An 18,841-nucleotide genomic window follows, 5' to 3' on the forward strand; every position below is an offset into this window, starting at 1 on the left:
AACAGGAGTTGATCCCAGAGAAGGTATTTAAACCTTGGGAAATCTGAAAGACTTCGCCTCACCTTAAAGCACCTAGGAGGGTGGTTAGGTTAATTTCCATCCCAACACCTTGTATATAATTTGGTTGACAATAAGTTGAATTACACAATAATAGAATAACTTCTTAAATTGACAAAAATCACAAGGTTGAGTTCATCTTTCACTAGATTATTGGAATGTGGATAATTCTCTAATGGTGGTGCATGGGTAGACATGACAATTAAAACTTGCTGAGACTTTTTTTGCTTTAATTAAGCTAGCCATAAATGTTACTACTTTGTCGCTCATCATCATCAGGGCTTCATTATGAGTATGCCGGTCCGGAAAATGTTGCTAGTAACAACGTGTACCGGCACCTTTTCCGGACCAGCATAGTACAAGTCTGCCGGTAGGGGCAGTGAACTACCAGCAGGCCTGACCTGCCGGTAGTTCAGGCCCCTACCAGCAGACAATTCACTGAAACACAGGCACCGTTAAAAATGGTGCCGGTGCTTCAGTGGTTCCCATCCCATGGAGTCCTATGGAACTCCATGGGAATGGGAATTTACTGTTACACCGCTGCCTGTAATATGCCGGTAATACCGGGATATGGGGCAGCAGAAACGGTAAGCCGATATTGCCAGTAAACTGCTGGTACTACCGGCGGCTTACCGGCAAAGTCTTGAAAACCCAAAACTCCTCTGGTCCTTTAAATTGAGAAACCCATTTTATCCCCTCAACTTGTCCTTAAGAAACATATGTTTTCTTTTAATGTACCAGAGTCTATTATCATCTAAAGAACTATACCTAAATAATGCCATGTCATGTTGCTTTTGACTGGGGCTGCCAGAGCTGGATAGGTTTGAGGCACAGGTCTCGTGACATGGTATGGACTATCAACCATAACAGCAGTCTACACCATCACACAAGTCCTGGGACCGCACTCTTTTGCCCAGTGCTGCCATCAGTTGTAGTTGGACCATCGTTGAATTATGCTTTATTGGGCAGCCACCCTGCACAATCACATCTCGCAAGAGTATGGGTTGTGTAAAGGGATTTGAAATGAAGCAAATGTTATCAAGCGTTCGCTCTTGAATCTTATGAGTAACTCATCAAAATGTGCCCTCAAAATACCTGTTTTATGTAAAGACTGAAGCAGGGGTATGTCTAAAACATATGTGCCTCATCTGAGTTGGTTTCCAGGTGGTTAACATGCTGTAAGAACGAAAAAACTAAAGACAACAATGCAGAGAAGGCTTAAAACGGCTGAAAGAATCAACCCAGACAATATGTAACCCTTTTATGCAAAGCCAAGCCTATAGCTTTTCAAATAGGATGATGAAGATCGTTTTTTTAAATTAAATATTTATTATATGAATCCATTCTCTGCACTGACCTTCAGATTTTAAGTAAATTGCTTCTTATTCACATGCCTTGTGCATTAATTGTGTAAGTGTTGAGTTTGATCAATGTTTTGAAGGTCAACTTTACAATATGCTAAGTGATAAAATACAGTCCTAAATAGAATCCTCTATATTTTTCACATTGTTGTCCTGATTTATGAGTACAGACCTGTAAGTTCCAAAATGACAAAATTACACAATTTTAACTTAAGCGATAATAAAACACACAGTCTATGTTTCTTATGTGACTCAAGAGGTTATGTTGTCCTTATATTTGCTTGAACATTCAGGGTTACAAAGCTCTGCAAATCTCTCCTTGACAGCACATCGCCCCAGCATAGGAGAGGCAAACCATTGTGTCCACGTCCTTACCTGGACTTTCTGTCGATCCCTGTACTCTTCAGTTGCCAGGAACAGTGGAAGCCATTTCCTTTCAATCCTCATCCTCACGTACTTCTGAACTTCTAACAGGACAGCATTAGCTAGTCGATCTTGAAGGATTTTTCCCCATCCGCCACCAAGTTGCATTACCTAATGATCATAGAACGAAACATATTTAATCACTTTATTTATCATAAAAAAATACATTATAGACATATTCATAACCTCCATGGATTACACTTCAATGACTAAATTCTTACTGTATCAACTCATTTAATTATTACACTAACCATATTAACATTTTATAATCTTATGAACTATAACTGAATTCAATATTTTAGTACACCACTCCAGCAGAGATAACAAAGCTAGACAACACATACACAATGAACATAGACAAAAACAAGACATAGGGCCTCATTACGAGTACGCTCGTCCGCACTTAACAGTGCCGGTAAAATCGTACCAGCACTGTTTACTGGTTCGGCGAATTCTGACCTGCGATCCCGGAAACACCATCACCTTCGAGCCACCCCCGTGTAGACAACGCACACTGAATCTGCGTCGGCAGAAACAGCGTGTTGCCACACCGACGCACCCCCAGTTACCGACAATACGTAACACCATGCATATTACGAGTAGCACGGAAACGGAAACACTGTGAAAACAATGGCGGAAACACCGTGAACATCGTGGCGGTAACAAAGCCACCACGGAGATTGCATTAAACAGTCGCAGGTGAGCTGAATCAAGCCATAGGTACACAAAATGAGAGCCCAGCTGCACCCTGCAGGCAACTGGGAGCCTACAAAAGGGCCACACACCCACACCCAGGCCACCTTCAAATACAACCATGTAGCCAGCCGCTGTAGCAGCATTGGGGCTATTAAACCTACAGGTAGCAGTGCACACTGTGGCAGCAGTACAGCAGAGGAGGAGGAGGCGCAGGTGGCAGATTGCAAACCCGGCACCCATACCAACCCCAAATGTGCAGCCGGCACGACCCCGCAGGCAGCCTGCAATACCCCGCATCAGGGCCTCACCCTGGAACCTGACCCCAGGGCAGATCCACACATTATACCGGCTTGACCGTCCAACAATCATTTCCATTGTCACCATGATCGAGGATGACATCAGGAGCCGCATCAGCATTCGTACTCCAATCCCGCCCGTGCTGAAGGTGGTCTTGGTACTGCATTTCCTTGGAACTGGAACATATCAGCACACTGTCGGTGAGCTGCACAGGCTGTCACAACCCTGTTTCTCAAAAATGCTTGACCAGGTACTGGGTGACCTGCTGCACCAGGTGTCGGAATATATCGGCCTCCCCGTACCCCTGCCCAGGTCATTGCCACCAAGTTGGCCTTCCATGCCATCGCTGGCATGCCAAATTGCATCGGTGCATTAGACTGCACCCACATAGAGCTGACAGTACCACGTGCAATGGAGTTGGTGTACCACAATAGGAAGCAATACCACTCACTGAATGTCCAGATGGTATGTGACGCTGGACAAGTGATAACCCATTACTGTGCACTTTTCCCGGGGTCGACACATGACACAATGGTCCTGCGTAATTCGACAATACCACGGTACATTGAACGCTATGCAGGACAAAGTACATGGCTATTGGGTGAGTACAAGGAGTACAAGTACAACTGCCAATGCATGACCCCTGTGCAAGGGAGGGGGGTGGCTAAGGCAATGTCCTGTGTGTTTGGGTTGGTACAACTGCCAATGCATGACCCCTGTGCAAGGGGGGGTGGCTAAGGCAATGTCCTGTGTGTTTGGGTTGGTACAACTGCCAATGCATGACCCCTGTGCGGGGGGGGTGCTAAGGCAATGTCATGTGTGTTTGGGTTGGTGCAACTGCCAATGCATGACCCCGGTGCGGGTGGCGGGGGGTGGCTAAGGCAATGTCCTGTGTGTTTGGGTTGGTACAACTGCCAATGCATGACCCCTGTGTAAGGAGGGGGTAGCTAAGGCAATGTCCTGTGTGTTTGGGTTGGTACACCTGACAATGCATGACACCTGGCCAATGGCATGGACAGTCACCACACCCCACACATCGCATTGCTTCACAATCCAAATTGCCACAGTGTGTACGTACCCGCCCTGCCAATCGAGATGCTCACCCTAGACATGTCGTTGCACGACAAGGAAGGCCGACATGAGGAAGCAAGTCCCTCACCCACCCAATGCTCCTGTGCCCCCACAATGCAGATGATGTGTGCTTATGATGTGTGCTTACCCGGCATTGTTCATTGACCACAAATTCACAGTGACCATTGTCTCACTCCTCCATGTCTGCACATCACTGCACAATGCCATACTTACCAACCACACATGGGCTCATGGCCATCTACCTGTGCGCATCAAGTCTTAGCCCAATGACAAAGCACCAATGTGACCACTGATGGCCCGGGAATGGTAGAGACCTACAAGTCAGATCATAGGATGCCCCATACGACCAAATCACAAACGGAACATGATTGTACTGCATCTGATTCAGACATGGAAACCACGAACACTGACATGAACCCTTCCTCCCAATTCCATGTAGGTGATGCAGGATATGCACTCACACCATGGCTGATGACGCCCATACCAAGGACAAGGAACAGGCATGAGGAGGCCTACAAAAGGGCGCATGTTCGCACACGTGGCATTATAGAGAGAACATTTGGATTACTCAAGGCCAGGTTCCGCTGCTTCAGCCGATCTGGTGGATCAATGCTGTACAGGCCAATGAAGACGGGTAATATAGTGCTTGTATGTGCCATGTTGCACAATCTGTGCATGCGCAGGAACGTTCCTCTGCCCCCAGACACAGAGGATGATGATGATGTGAATGACGATGATGATGACGACGACGATGGGGATGGGATGGGTGCCCTCCCTGGCAGGGGCGTACAGGATGGACAACATGCACGTAAAGCACTCATTGACTGTTTTTTTTTAGAGACACTACATGCACGGCATAGCACAAATATATGTTGCACAACATCAAATGAATTTAATGCAAATTAAATCAGGAATGTCCACTCGTCACTTCTTTTTCAACAGTGCTTTATTCTACACTATGCAGAGATGAAGGTGAATTGGAAGGGAAAGCTGTACACCGGTGCCCACCTAACTCCCCAGCGTACCCACCCCCAACCAGGCACCATCCCACTAACCCCATTACGGACCTCCCACACCTCCCCAACGTACCCACCCCCAACCAGGCCCCAACCCACTAACCCCATTATGGATTTCCCCCACCTCCCCAACGTACCCACCCCCAATCAGGCGCCAATGCCCTAACCCCATTACAGACCTCCCCCACCTCCCCAACGTACCCACCCCCATACAGCCAACCAATCCCAAATGTCTTGACGACAGTCAGATGTTCATCCCACTATTTACGGCCGCGCTTGTGTTTGGATGCGTTCTTCCCAGTGGGTCTGGCCAGCCGGCTTGAGTGACTCTGTGAGCTACTCGCTACGGAACTGGAGGGGGTGTTGCTGGTGGATGGCACTGGTGGCGTAACAGCTGGCACATTGCCAAAATAAGCCTGCTGGGCCACCAACATAGACACTGCAATGGAGGACATGATGCTGTTCCCCTCCCTCACATGCCGTGACAGGGTCACATCAGTAGTGGCAAAACGGCCTATTGCCCTCGACAGCCGGCGCACAGAGGTGGCAGTGCTCTTGCTCTGCAGCCTTGCCTCCTCCCGCTGCTGCCTAGCTCCTCCAGTTGTTTTTCGACCAGCTGTGTGAGGTCGGTTTGTTGTTCCTCTATGCGCTGGAGGCGTGTGCACATTTCGGGCCATCAAGGGTGTGGGCGACCTCATGGGGCTGTGGAGTCCTGAGGGGCTGAACTCCAGGTGAGGTAGGGGAGTGATGTCACCCATGTCATCCTGCGCCTGTTGTGCATCATCTGAAAGTACAACTGGCGTACTGTTGCCGCTTGATTCCACCTCCTACCCAGTGGCAACAGTATGGGCACTGATTTCTGCAGCGAACGTGGTAACGGGTGTTGCTTGTGTGGCAACAGGCAGCACAGGGGTCTCAGCGGGGATTGGGGCATCCATGCCTAATGTCGGTGGTGCCGGTGTCTGTGTAGCAGAGGTGCTGGCAGTGGCATCCTGCGCAGGACGGTTGCGTCAGCCACGTGCGGGAAGACGTGGCATAGCGTGCTGCGCTGTGTCACTGTCGGTTGAAGTGCCTGTGGGGGAATGGAGGGCATGCTGTTAGTTGTGTGGTGGGATGTGAAAGGGTCCATCACATGCAAAGCACTACACATTCTCTGTCCACTTGCATGTAAACACATTTGACGGGTGATGCACTCTGGTGTGTGTGTCTCAGCTTGTATTCAGTCACATGCTGTCTGCATGTCCAGGGGGCATGTCTCATGTGCGTGTTGGTTGTGGTCTGGGTCATTGTTTGATGTGTTGAGTCACTGCTGCTCTGGTTGGGGGGTCATTGTTTGATGTGTCGGGCACTCCTGCCCTGGCTGGGGGGTGGGGCGGGTCATTGTTTGATATGTCGGGTCACTCCTGCCCTGGCTGGGGTGGGGGGCACTCACACTCATGGGTTTCAACTCTGTGTACTTACCAGCATCACCAGTTGGGCTGACTCCGGCCTCTGCATCTCCTACGCCTTGTATTCCTTCGAGGTGGAGGACACTGCTACACCTCTCCTCCCATGACTGTACCTTAAGAGGCGATGCTGGGCCTCCACCTGTGCCAGTGCTGTGAGTGTGCTGCATTTAGGTTGTGCACTCGCAGTCGTAGATCGTCCCACCTTTTTGTGACAATCTTTAACCATGCACATGGTCACCCCGACAGCAGTGCACTTCCGTGCTGCTTCCGCCCAGACCTCCTTACGGCGCTGCTGTGTGCTGCGCCTCGGTTCAGCGCTGAAGAGCATGGGAGCCTTTTCAACTATGTGCTCAACGAGCACCGCCAGCTCTAGCTCGCTGAAGCGTGGCTTGCACTTTCTGGTGGCCGGGATGTGAGGTGCCATCGTGGTGGTGGTTTTTGGCAGTTCTAGGAAGGGATGTGCCCTGTGGTCTCAAAGGACGGCAGTGGATTGTGGATTAAGTAATGGCCAGTGCTCTCTTTCCGGTTTTCGCGATCAAATTGTTTCTGGACATCCTGGTCTCCAACCCAGGCCTCACTATCGCTGACACCTACACCAGTGCCTCCTCCAAGGAAACTCTCACTGACATCCCCTTTTTCATGCCTTCACCTGACCTATGGACCCTTCATATGGTCTCTGTGCTCTCTCCTTTCTCCTCTTCTCCCATTAATTGTAGCACCCGTTGGGATGTCCTCTTGGCCTCCTTCCACTCCTCCAAGGCCATCATTAATGTCTATACTAATGGAACCGTCTTGGTCCAAGGCCCTCAGGCCAACCTTCACCTCTTTGATAGACGCTTCCCGCGCCTCATCAACTTCCTTTCCTCTACTGCTGTCCCCCCTCCTCTATCCTCGGCTACCTTGCCTCCACCCTCCCTCCCTGCCCCCTCTCTCTTTCCCTCCTTACCTGCGCAGGGCGTACCTCTGATCTGTAAGCCTCCCCGGAAGTCCTTCAAAGATGGCAACCTTCTCCACATTGCCACACTTAACTCTCGCTCTGCTGTCAAACACTCCTCTGATATCTGCCGCCTTCTAGAGGAACTGGACCTTGACGTGCTCGGTCTCACTGAGACATGGTTCACGGCCAGCTTTGTCACCAGCTTTGACACACTCTTACCTGACGGCTACAAGATCCTCTCCGTGGTCAGGCCCAACCGTGTTGGGGGGGGTGTGGCCCTTATCTTCCCTGAGTGGATCCCTGCCACTGTTACTCCCACGCAGATCTACTCCTCTTTTGAATGTCTTGTCTGCCGACTCTCTCTCTCTCCTAGCCATTCCCTTACCGTGGCTACTATCTATCGGCCACCTGGTCAAATCTCCTCCTTTCTCTCTGAGTCAGCGGACCTCTCCTCCTCACTCTTATCCTCAACCACTCAACTCCTCCTCCTGGACTCTTTCGCGACCTCTGCAACTCTCACTCTCTATCCTCCCGTCTGGGCCGACCCACTCTGCAGGGCACGCTCTTGATACTATGATCTCCTCTGACCTTCCCCTCTCTGTCCCTCTCTCCACTCCTCTCTCTTGGAGTGATCACTTTCTCGTATCCTCCCACCTCACCCTCCCTACCCCACAGACAAAGCCACCCTCATCATTGCCACCTTCCTTCTTGGTCATCCGACCTATGAAGCGCGTGTCAGTTGAGGCTTTTGCTGCCACCTTCTCGCCCCTTCCTCTCCCTTCGGCTGACTCCCACCCTGACAAAGCCCTCTCCACTCTCCACTCTGCTATATCTGATACTCTTGATATCCTTGCCCCTGTCATGAGAATCCGCCTGAAGCCCAAAGCCAAATGTAACTCCTGGTATGACTCGGATATCGTCACCCTTAAACGCAAGTGCAGGGTGGCAGAGAGGAAATGACGTGCTTCTTGTGCATCCTCTGACAAACTGGCCTGTCGCCTGCTCCAAAGGCAATACCGGCTCTCCGTTCTCTCCAAGAAGAGAGCCCACATCCAAGCCCGCATCTCTGCGGCATCTAACAATTCGGCCAAACTCTTTAAAATCTGCAAAGAGCTGGTCAACCCTGCTGCAGTCTCTATCTCTCCTGTCCCCTCCCAGGCCCTCTGGTCAGCACTGGCCTCTCACTTCATCTGAAAAACTCAGGACATCCTATCCTCACTCTTCTCCTATCACCTCCCCCCCTCTATTCCCTGCTCTCCCTCTGGCCCTTCTGCAGCCACCCCTCCTCTCCCCTTCTCTGCCTTTCCCCTTTTTTCTGCTGACGAGGTTTCGAGACAAGTCCGATCTATGAAAGTCTCGTCAAAACAGGTCCACCCCTGTTCCTCCAAAACTATCAAGGACCACATCAACTCCTTGGCCCCTGGCCTTGCTAACTTCTGCAATCACTCTTTCGCCGCTGGAGTCTTCCCATCCCCTCTCAAGCACTCCCTTGTGCACCCCCCTACTTAAGAAGCCCTCTTCCGACCCCTCCTGCCCAGCTACCTACCGCCCAATCTCTATCACTCCCTTCCTGGGCAAGCTCCTGGAGAAACTGGCCATCTCCCAGCTTAATCCCCATGCTGAATCTGTTGGCAGTCTTCATGACCATCAGTCTGGCTTCAGAGCTGCCAGAAGCACAGAAACTGCTCTCCTGAACATCCGTGAGGACCTGCTCTCGAACCTTGATTCTAACATTCCTTGTGTTCTCATTTTGCTTGATCTCTCTTCTGCCTTTGATACTGTCAACCTGTCATGATGCCTACCCCCGGAGCACCAGGCCAGGCCCAGCACCCCCGGGAGCAGGCATCACGCCCCCGGGTAAAAGCCCAGCGGGCCTTTATAGGGGCTCTTTGGACTCTGTCCTGGCGCCGTTGGCGCCAGGCTCATAAGGGGAAGTGTTTGGTGCACTTACCTGAAGCAGACCATGCTTCACACTCACCTGATGCAGACCATACTGCATGAAGAACCAAGCCAAATGAGGCTTAGGAGGGACTATTTTTCTGAAGGAACTATTTTGTTACTTGGGTGGGGCTGTGGAAGAATACTCACCTGGAAGTTCTTCCAAAGCTATTTAAGCCACGCCCGGACAGCCACACGTGCTTCGCGTTGTTCTGCATCCCAGCAGCTAAACGCTCACCGTGTCTGCTCCTGCACCTGGACTCCAGCCACGCCCACCTCGAACCTGGAACACCTGCAAGGGAATAAGAGAAGAGAAAGGTGAAAACCAAGAACTTATTCAACCTTCTTACCTGCATCCGGAATCTTCACGCCAGCATTCCTGAAGGAAGACTTCCATTTAAAAGCACTGCGTTGCTCGCTGCAGCGCCGCGCTTCACTCACCTGTTCCCGAGACGCCGCCCGGCTCCATCGTGGCTCTCAGCACCGGTCGCCACATCTCTGCACCTAGGGGAGAGAAGAAGAGACAAAAGGTGAGCAAGGGAACACAAGAGGAAAGCCGAATTTTCACCCATATTACTTACCGGCTTTTCTTGGTGAACCATTCCACATCTCGGGTCGGCGCCGCATCTTTGGCAGGCATCGCAGCCCGGCCCCTATGGGGAAAGGACAAAAGACATTACTAGGGAACTATAAAGACATTTAGGGGGGCCACCCTCATCACTAACTCACCTGATTTTACCACCGGCAATTTAACCCCTCAAAGCATCGCTTTTGTTCTGCACCTGAAATAAAGGACAGAAAAAACAACATAAAAGGAGGCTCACACTTGAACTTTTGCATCTTCATACTTACGGCGTATCGCTCAGAAAAGTCAAGTGGATGTGCGAACGCCATTCTGAAAACCAGTGAAGTAACTGGACGAACGCGCACCCCTGCACCAGAAGCAGGATGGAGAGTTCATCCTTCCAAACCATAAGGTGAGCTTAAACCGGGGGTTTTGGAGGAAGTCAGAGAAGAACGAAGGGGGAAAGGCGGGAGCAAGCACACTATTCAGCAGACAGTTAATCCCCTTTCTCATCTGCAGAAGGATATTCCTACGGGCCAGACAAGCAAGATTTGGGGGTCCTGTTCAATCGGTGGTCCGAATTCTGCGCATCACGCTTGAAGAGGCCACAGCAACCCAGACCAGCGCCTCCGTGGGAGCCAGGTGAGCGTTACACAACCATAGCATCCTGCTCAACCGTCTCCGTGATAACCTGGGTATCACTGGTCAGGCACTGGCGTGGCTGACCTCTTTCCTCTCCAATCGACCCTCCCAGGTCCAACTTGGGTCTTTCCTTTCTGACATCTTTTTCTCTACCTGTGGTTGGCAAGCTGCCTGATCTCTCTCTCCTGTTGCCACCTGGCAGAGGCTTGAGAAAGTTGCAACAATCAATATGCTACAGTCTTCTTCCTCTGAGATCACTGTTTGCCTGAAAACCGGCATGTGAACCAAGATGAGCTAAGCATTTTCTGCTTGATTCGTTCTCATAAACGTGCAAGCCACCCACCCCCATTAAAACAATTTATTGCCATCCTGACCCTGCACCCCCTGTAAGGTATTTCTTTCAAGTGCCAGACCCTCGCCTGTGCTGCGAAACCCACCCAACACCCCCACTACTAACCTTAAGCATTTTTATTATATATGCTTTTACTTGCACTAATGAATTCGAAACCTAGAAAGAAATACGAAACATAGTCTGATTCTTTTACATGAACAATAAAGGTCAAGGCCTTCAATTAAAGCCACAAATTACCCAATTGTACTGACAATAATCATTGTGTGTAACTCATGTAGAAATGTGACAAGTAGCAAAAAATGTTTTAAATAATTTGTCATTTAGTATGAAACAATACAAGCTTAGGTAGTGACCACAGTGACCGGACCCTGACCTGCATGGAGCACAAGATGTTTGACGTCCGTCAGCTACTCAGCCAACCAGGAGGAAGAGATGCTACCCACACCTACAGCACCACACCGTCTGGCCAATCGGGTCCATTTAGTATTTTTTGTTAGACTTACTTTAACTAATATAAATGTTGGCACTGATGTAATGTGAGAGAGAGTTTTTTTTGGGTTATTTCCTAGCTTTGAACTCTTGCAGCCGGGTCTCAGTGCCTCTTTCCCCGACAAGGGGTTTTGCCTGCTATTTTATTTCTTTTTCTCTCACACGTAGTAAGACCGGGAAAGGCACCTACATTTTTGGTGACCGCCGCGACGTGATTTAGAGAGGTGCCTTAAGGCCTGCGCCGCCCAGCAGCGAGATCCAGGGTGCCCCCCAGCAGAACCATCGCCTCTGCGGTTGACCAGACTGTGCACACCAAGAAGAAAGGGTCGAGGGTTCCCGGTTGACGAATACCCGATCAAAAGCTGCTCGCCAAGGCAGGCCATGGCTTGGTGGGGGGACGGACCTGAGCGTGGTCCGGCCGCGAGCGGCGACCCTCGGAGTACCTGACTGAACACGTGGAGTCCCGGTTGCAAAGACCCCAAAGGAAGGTAAGGGGGAAATACGGGAAGAAGGGAATTAGTAATAAAGGGAAGGTAGCCAAGAATATGGTCTGTTTGAGTGACGGTGAGGCTTTTCTGATCTATCCTTTATATGGCCAATAGGTGTTGTAAGAAGTGAGAAGAAGAAGAGAAGTGGTATCCTAGCCCGTAGGGGGTAGAAGATGGCGCCGCGTAGCATTTGTCCCGACCAAGTGCAGAACAGAGATAAAGAGAAAAATAGTAGGGGTCTCGTGTAGGCTCGGAGTAGTTTTTAGAATATTATTTTTCCGTGAAAGTAAGAAATCTTGAGGCATAATAGAGGTGAAAGAGGTGGGGAGTGAATGCGAAATAGTAGATAGTATAGGGAAGAAGAAAAAACAGGGTCAGTAACGGGAATAGGGAAAGAACAAACGCGCGCAGGCAGTGCATGTGTATGTTGCATGATTATATGTTTGTTGGTCTGCTTTTATGTATATGTCTTGTTGAACACGCAAAGTATTTTAACACAAGTAATTTGTGATCGATACAAGGTAAAGCAGAAGAAATAAACTGTGAGAGGTGATCAGGTAACACCTCTCAGAAAACTAATGTGACATGGTAATTGTGAGCATTGATAAAGAACATATTATTTCTATATATTGTAATTGATATACCAAGTAAGAGGTGGGAAGAGATTCAAAGGTACTAGAATACACAAGAAAGGAAAAGAAACATTGCCATGGGGGGAGTAACACCATTAGCACATATTTGCCAGCACCTTCCACTTTATAGCGACAGGATACAGAAGTATCATGATCAGTGGATCACTGAGATAAAGGGAGACGGGGTTACACCAATTTGGCCAGAAGGAGGATCATTTGACAAAAGAGTGTTGGACCTAGTATCATTTATTTTATTTCATTTACTAGCGCGATACAAAGGGAAACAGTTACAGAACCGGAGAGAAGTGTTAGATTTATGGCAAATGTTTGAGGAAGTTTCCCCCATGGCAGAGGTAGGTACAAACAGAATGACGCAAAAGCAGAAAAACCCTGAAAAAGTAGGTGGGACACCAAAAGGGGAATGCTCAACAACTACAACCGAAAACGAATTAACAAAAATCTATCCCTTAATGACTCGGCCAGCGGTAGGGTTTAGTGAACCCCTATATATACCACCCACCGCCACTGCCCAGAGCGGGGCAACAGCCCCCGAACCTCCACCATATGACAAAGGAGGCCTGTATGGCCCCACGAGTGCGCCTCCTGTGGATATAGCACGTTTAACAGGTGATTTGGACCGTCAGCTAGCACAAGCACAAATGGAAATAACACGGTTAAGAGCTTTATGTGACAAAGGGCAAATGCTGCCAGGGGGAGGGGAGGTACCCCCGCTGTCATTGGCAGATCTCACACCTCCGATCGGGGCAGCAAGCAATGCAACCCCAGCAGCCTCGGTATCAGGACAGTCTATAGTATCCCAAGGGATGTCATCACAGCATAGGCAACAACAAGAGTGGCAGTCAGGACAGTTCCTGTTCCAATTGAATAACAAGCCAGTGAGAATTATACGCCCAGATACACCAGAGAGTCAACAAAGTGGAGACCAGAATGGAAGACCAGGAAGTGAACCCAAGGAAAACTGGGAGGATAATAATGAGTTAGAGTAAGAAATAGAAGAAATATGGGATGATTTAGATGAATACGAAGAGGCAGCTGCTGCGGAAGGATCCCCGCTGCCAAACCACTGTTACCCAGTCACACTATCACCATTATGGCAAGGTAGATTAAGACAACGAACAGGGAGGATAGGAAACATATTGGTAAGTAAAGCGAAAAAAGGGAAGACAAGCAGAACGGGAAAGAAACAAAAACTACAAATGCCACTGATACATAAAGGAGCAGGTAGGCCAAATTACATTCCGTGTGCCCAAATGGACAAAACCAACCTGTTAAAACTCCTCCCCCCGCTGACGGGAGGGGCAGGTAAGTGGATACATGTATTTGAGAAGAACACGGCAGGCGCGCCGTTAGCTATAGGTGATGTAAAAAGTCTATTAGTTTCAGCAATCGGGGACCAAGCAGACACAATCTGGGAAAGGGCAGGGTTCCCGGGAGTAACAATGAGCTGTGACCGACACAATGGATCACCATTTAACAATGTTCGAGCACAAGTGTGGGATGCATTGCGGCGTGCATTTCCAGACGTTCCAGATTTACATGCAGTGATGCAGTGTACGATGGAGGAGAACGAGGATCCTGCGCAATTCATTTTGTGAGTGCAAGATTTATGGAGAAGCGAAACTGGTACGGCATGGAATCAATCAACAGCTTTATTCTATTTTATCATTAAAAAGGGGTTGCCGAGAGAGGTGCAGAAGGCCCTGGACAAAATAGCTGGGATTGAAGCCAAAGGGTGGCCTGAAATTCAGAGCATAATTGTACATCACTGGAGGAGGATCAAAGAGAAGGAAAAGGAGGTCACGCAAAAAAGGCTGGCTGACGAAGCGAAATTAGTACAGACGATATTAGTGAAGGTCGCCGCCATTACTGCCAGTGCAACAGCAGACAGAGGAAACGAAGGAGAAGAAAACGCGGGAGGAAGGCCTATCGGGATAGCAGCACAGTGGGTTGGAGAGGACCAAGGACAGTGGAACGGAGAGGAACAACTATGCCAAGGATCGCAGTGGCAGAACAGGCCGGCCCAAGGAAGAGGTGGGTACCGCGGGCAAAGGGGAGGATACGGAGGAATGGGAAACAGAGGGTATGGTGGGCAAGGACCAAGGGGAGGACAACAGGGGTCGTGTTGGAATTGTGGAAGATGGGGACATTATTCACGAGATTGTAGAATGCGACCATCAGGGTATTTTCAACAGCAACAACAGCCCATGAATAATGAACAGGGGTGGGGCTGCCCACACCCAGGTAGCCCTTGTGGAGCTCCAATGGGGAGGACAACAGGATTAATATTGCTATGACCCCCAAATGCAACAGAGACAGCCAGCCCCACCACAGCAGCAGCAGCAGCCACAACACCAAAACGCACTACAGCCCATGGCGAGACAAAACCCAGTAGGGAACATAAACAATAACCATTTTGCAGCAGCTGCAAATGGTGCTCCTGCACCATACCGCGGCGTAACGGTCGTGGGTGACGTTTTTTCAATGACAGGTCAGCAAAGATACCAAGACTAAGACAGCCCACAGGGAGCACTTGCGTGTCCAGTCCTATCCACCACACAAAGGGCAAATGAGGAACCACTAGTGGCAGCAGAGATAGGAAACAAGCAGTTTATCTTTATGGTAGACTCTGGAGCAGAAAAATCATGCCTCACAGAAGGGCGGTCTCAGCTCCCGGGAAGAAATTTGGAGACGCAGGGGTTCTCTGGGGCTATTTTAAAAGTTCCTTATACAAAAGATCTTGATGTAACAGTAGGGGGAAAAACAGTGTGTGCACCCTTATTGTATTACGAAGACGCGCCAATCAATTTGATGGGACGAGACCTACTCAGTAAGTTAAACATGACCATAGCCTTTACTGAAAGAGGAATAGTGTGCTCAACGCCAGGGGTATGCCCCGTACGGGCACTCTTGCTAATAAGTACGATTACAAAGGAAGTTGCAGTAAGAGGGATTCCCATTGACATGGACATGTTCGTCTATGGAATACAGGTATTAGCCCGAGTAGTGCCTGAAATAACACAAAAAGAGTGGAGAACACCATCCGATTTCATATTCCGCCCAATCACACCAACAGATGTAGTGCCAGGCACAATTATGTCTATAGACATTGAGGCAGTTCAAGTTTCCAAAAAACGCATTGTGGTCATAGGCCTGGACACGCAAGGACGCGAGTGGAGAAGTGTGCTATGCATAGAGCCAAACATAATGCTAAAAGATATTACTGATGAAAAATTGTTTACTGACTACGAAGGGGATGGAGAAATATTAATGGAAATAAGCATACCATGTGACATTATGATTCAATACAGAGAAATACACAACCCACTCATGGCTAACATAAAGGCCCCACTGACAATATTTGAAGAAGACATGGATAAGGTAGCACCTGAAATTTGGACTACGGGACCACACGATGTAGGATTGTTGCATGAGATAACTCCCATAAAAATAGAATTGAAACCAGGTGCTCTCCCACCCAGAGTGAAACAATACCCAATATCCAAAGAAGCAGAGGAAGGTATTAGAGAAACAGTGAATGCACTCCTAAGCCAAGGGATCTTAGTGCCATCGACTTCCCCATGCAACACAGCAATTTTTCCAATTAAGAAAGCAAAAGGAGGGGCGTGGAGAATGGTCCAGGACCTCCACCCACTCAATGACGTCATCCAAAAAGAGTTCCCTTTAGTGCCTAACCCGTCATCGATATTGTGCAGTATACCAAAAGAAGCAACTTGCTTCACTGTCATTGATCTGAAAAATGCCTTTTTCTCTGTGCCACTCGCACCAGAGTCGCAGTACCTTACAGCTTTTACATTAGGAAACAACAGATATGAACATCGCAGACTCCCACAGGGGTATTGCGAAAGCCCGAGCATTTTTAACAGAGTACTACGAGAAGACATTGGCAACATAGATGTAGGGAGCACCATAATACAATACGTAGACGATTTACTCGTCTGCAGCAAAACAGAAGAAGAGTGTAGAGAAGACTCGATAACACTGCTTAACGTATTGGCTGCCAAGGGATACAAGGTGAACAAAGGAAAGTTACAATACTGACTTGCCGACATTGTTTATCTTGGCCAGCAAATATCTAAAGATGGAAAAAGAATATTACCAGACAGAGCAGCAGCCATTCAACACATTATCATACCAAAAACAGTGAAGGACATGCAGAAATTTCTTGGCATATGTAACTATTGCCGAGCGTGGATCCTCGATTACGCAGCATATACACGGCCAATGCTACAAGCACTAAAAGAAGCACAAAAGAACAGAGCTCCAATAAAATGGACACAGGAGACAATTGCTCAATTCTCTCGATTAAAAGACTTTATTTCAGACGCCCCAGGCCTTGCAAATCCAGATTATGAAAGGGAATTTTTCCTGTTTTCACACAGCAATGGAATATTAATGACAGCAGTATTGACACAAAAGACATCACTAGGCCACAAACCATTAGCGTACTACAGTGGAATATTAGACCCAGTAACGCAGGGACATTTCGCTTGCGAACAGGCCCTCGCTGCAGCGGCCTTCGCCATTGAGAAAAGTGCCACGATTGTAATGGGATGTTCAGTGACGCTATATGCGGAACATTCGCTATTTGCTATCTTGGAAAGATCAAAATCTACCCTCACAACACAGAGAGCCTCTGCTTATGAAATAATAATATCAAGTCCAAATGTACGTGGTCAGATGCAAAACAGTGAACCCAGCTACCTTTATTACAGAGCCATGCACAACTGAGGATTTACAGGAACACGATTGTAGCACATAGGAGGGAGAGGGCGATGACATTCCCAAAGCAAGCGAAAACGCCCTTACAGAAGGTGAAATGTATTTCATAGACGGGTCAGCATCCATACATTCAGAGACAGGAGAGAAACATGTGGGAATGGCGGTAGTGCGCATGGAAGAAGACACATATGAAGTGATTGTGCAAAAACGCCTCCCCTCACATTACTCTGCACAGGCAGCCGTACTGACTGCGCTAATCAGCGCTTTACACACAGCCAAAGGTTGTGCCTTGACCATATATTCAGATTCAGCTTATATTACCACCACAGTTCACTCAGGGCTATCACGTTGGCGGAGAGGGTTCAGAAGAGCAGACGGGTCCCCTGTACAACATGCCACGTTGTTAAATGAACTGATAGAAGCTTTAGCAGAACCATTGGTAGTAGCGGTGGTTAAATGCCAAGCCCATACTCATAACACAGACGCTGTCTCATTGGGGAACGCGGCAGCCGATGCGGCAGCCGACGCGGCAGCGAAAGAAGCCTCGTACTTCAATAAGACACCAACATCGGAGTACATTGTAAAAACAACCACAGCAGAACAACCAGCAGATGCATACAATAACACGCCCGTAGCACAATTGATAGAACTCCAAAGAAGAGCCCCACCGGAAGAGCAGGAGTTGTGGGGCAAACGAGGGTGTAAGCAATCAGTCACAGATCTCATTTGGAGACAGGAAACGACAGGCAAAGTAGTGATGCCCGTAGAATTATTAGAAGTGGCATTCCAACAACTGCATTTTCCCGCTCACGTTGCAAAACAACACATTGCCTCAGATATCCAAGAGGATTGGTTTGTTCCTAAATCTACATGAATACTTGACTGAATTTGTGATTGAATGTACTACATGCCAAACTTACAATTCAGGAATGACATTGCGAACTCTGCGTGGCACTTTGCCACGCCCTACAGGTCCATTTAGAGAACTACATATCGATTACGCCGATATGGGAGAAAGATGTAACGGAGCAAGATACTTGATTGTGGTGGTGTGCCCTTTTTCACGGTGGGTGTAAGCGGGCCCCTGTCCCCATCCTGATGCAAAATGTGCTGCCAAGTTCCTTGTGCGAGAAGTATTCTCACGGTGGGGAGTCTGTGACGTGATCCGTTCAGACAATGGCACGCACTTTGTAAATGACCTCCTCAAAGAAGTGACCTCCCTACTGGGGGTGAAACACAAATTATGTTCGATTTATCATCCAATGGCCAATGGAGTTGTGGAGAGGATGAACGGGCTGCTTAAAAGCAATCTATCGAAATTATGCAGCACGTTGAAAAAAAATGGGGTGTATTGTCTGCCTCTAGCACTGTTCCAACTCAGAAACCAACCATGCAAGGAACATCATTTAACCCTGCACGAAATCGTGACAGGAAGGAGAATGCACACACCGCTCTCCCCTGTTAGGAGAGCGTCTGATGCGCACAGGGCTGCCACAGTGCTGGGAGAAGAATTTAAGGAATACCTAACACAGCTAACGCGCGCAGTATGCAGCATAGCAAAACAAATAGTTTTACCATTTACTGAAGATGTAGCAACAGACACCTCCATGCCGACAACAGACAGCCCAGAAGGGCCTTTAATGCCAG

The 18,841-nt window shown here is 48.7% G+C and overlaps 1 protein-coding gene across 1 annotated transcript in view; it reads right to left on the minus strand.

Moving 5' to 3' along the window:
• Window positions 1–18,841, minus strand: part of RGS22 (regulator of G protein signaling 22) — a 1,706,064-nt gene that overhangs the window by 639,054 nt on the left and 1,048,169 nt on the right. Inside the window, exon 21 of the mRNA XM_069621432.1 lies at window positions 1,794–1,952. Coding sequence (XP_069477533.1) covers window positions 1,794–1,952 — 159 coding nt within the window. The remainder of the gene's footprint in view (window positions 1–1,793; window positions 1,953–18,841) is intronic.

This window comes from Ambystoma mexicanum, chromosome 5q (assembly GCF_040938575.1).
Source record: "Ambystoma mexicanum isolate Mex_15411 chromosome 5q, UKY_AmexF1_1, whole genome shotgun sequence".
Taxonomy (NCBI): domain Eukaryota; kingdom Metazoa; phylum Chordata; class Amphibia; order Caudata; family Ambystomatidae; genus Ambystoma; species Ambystoma mexicanum.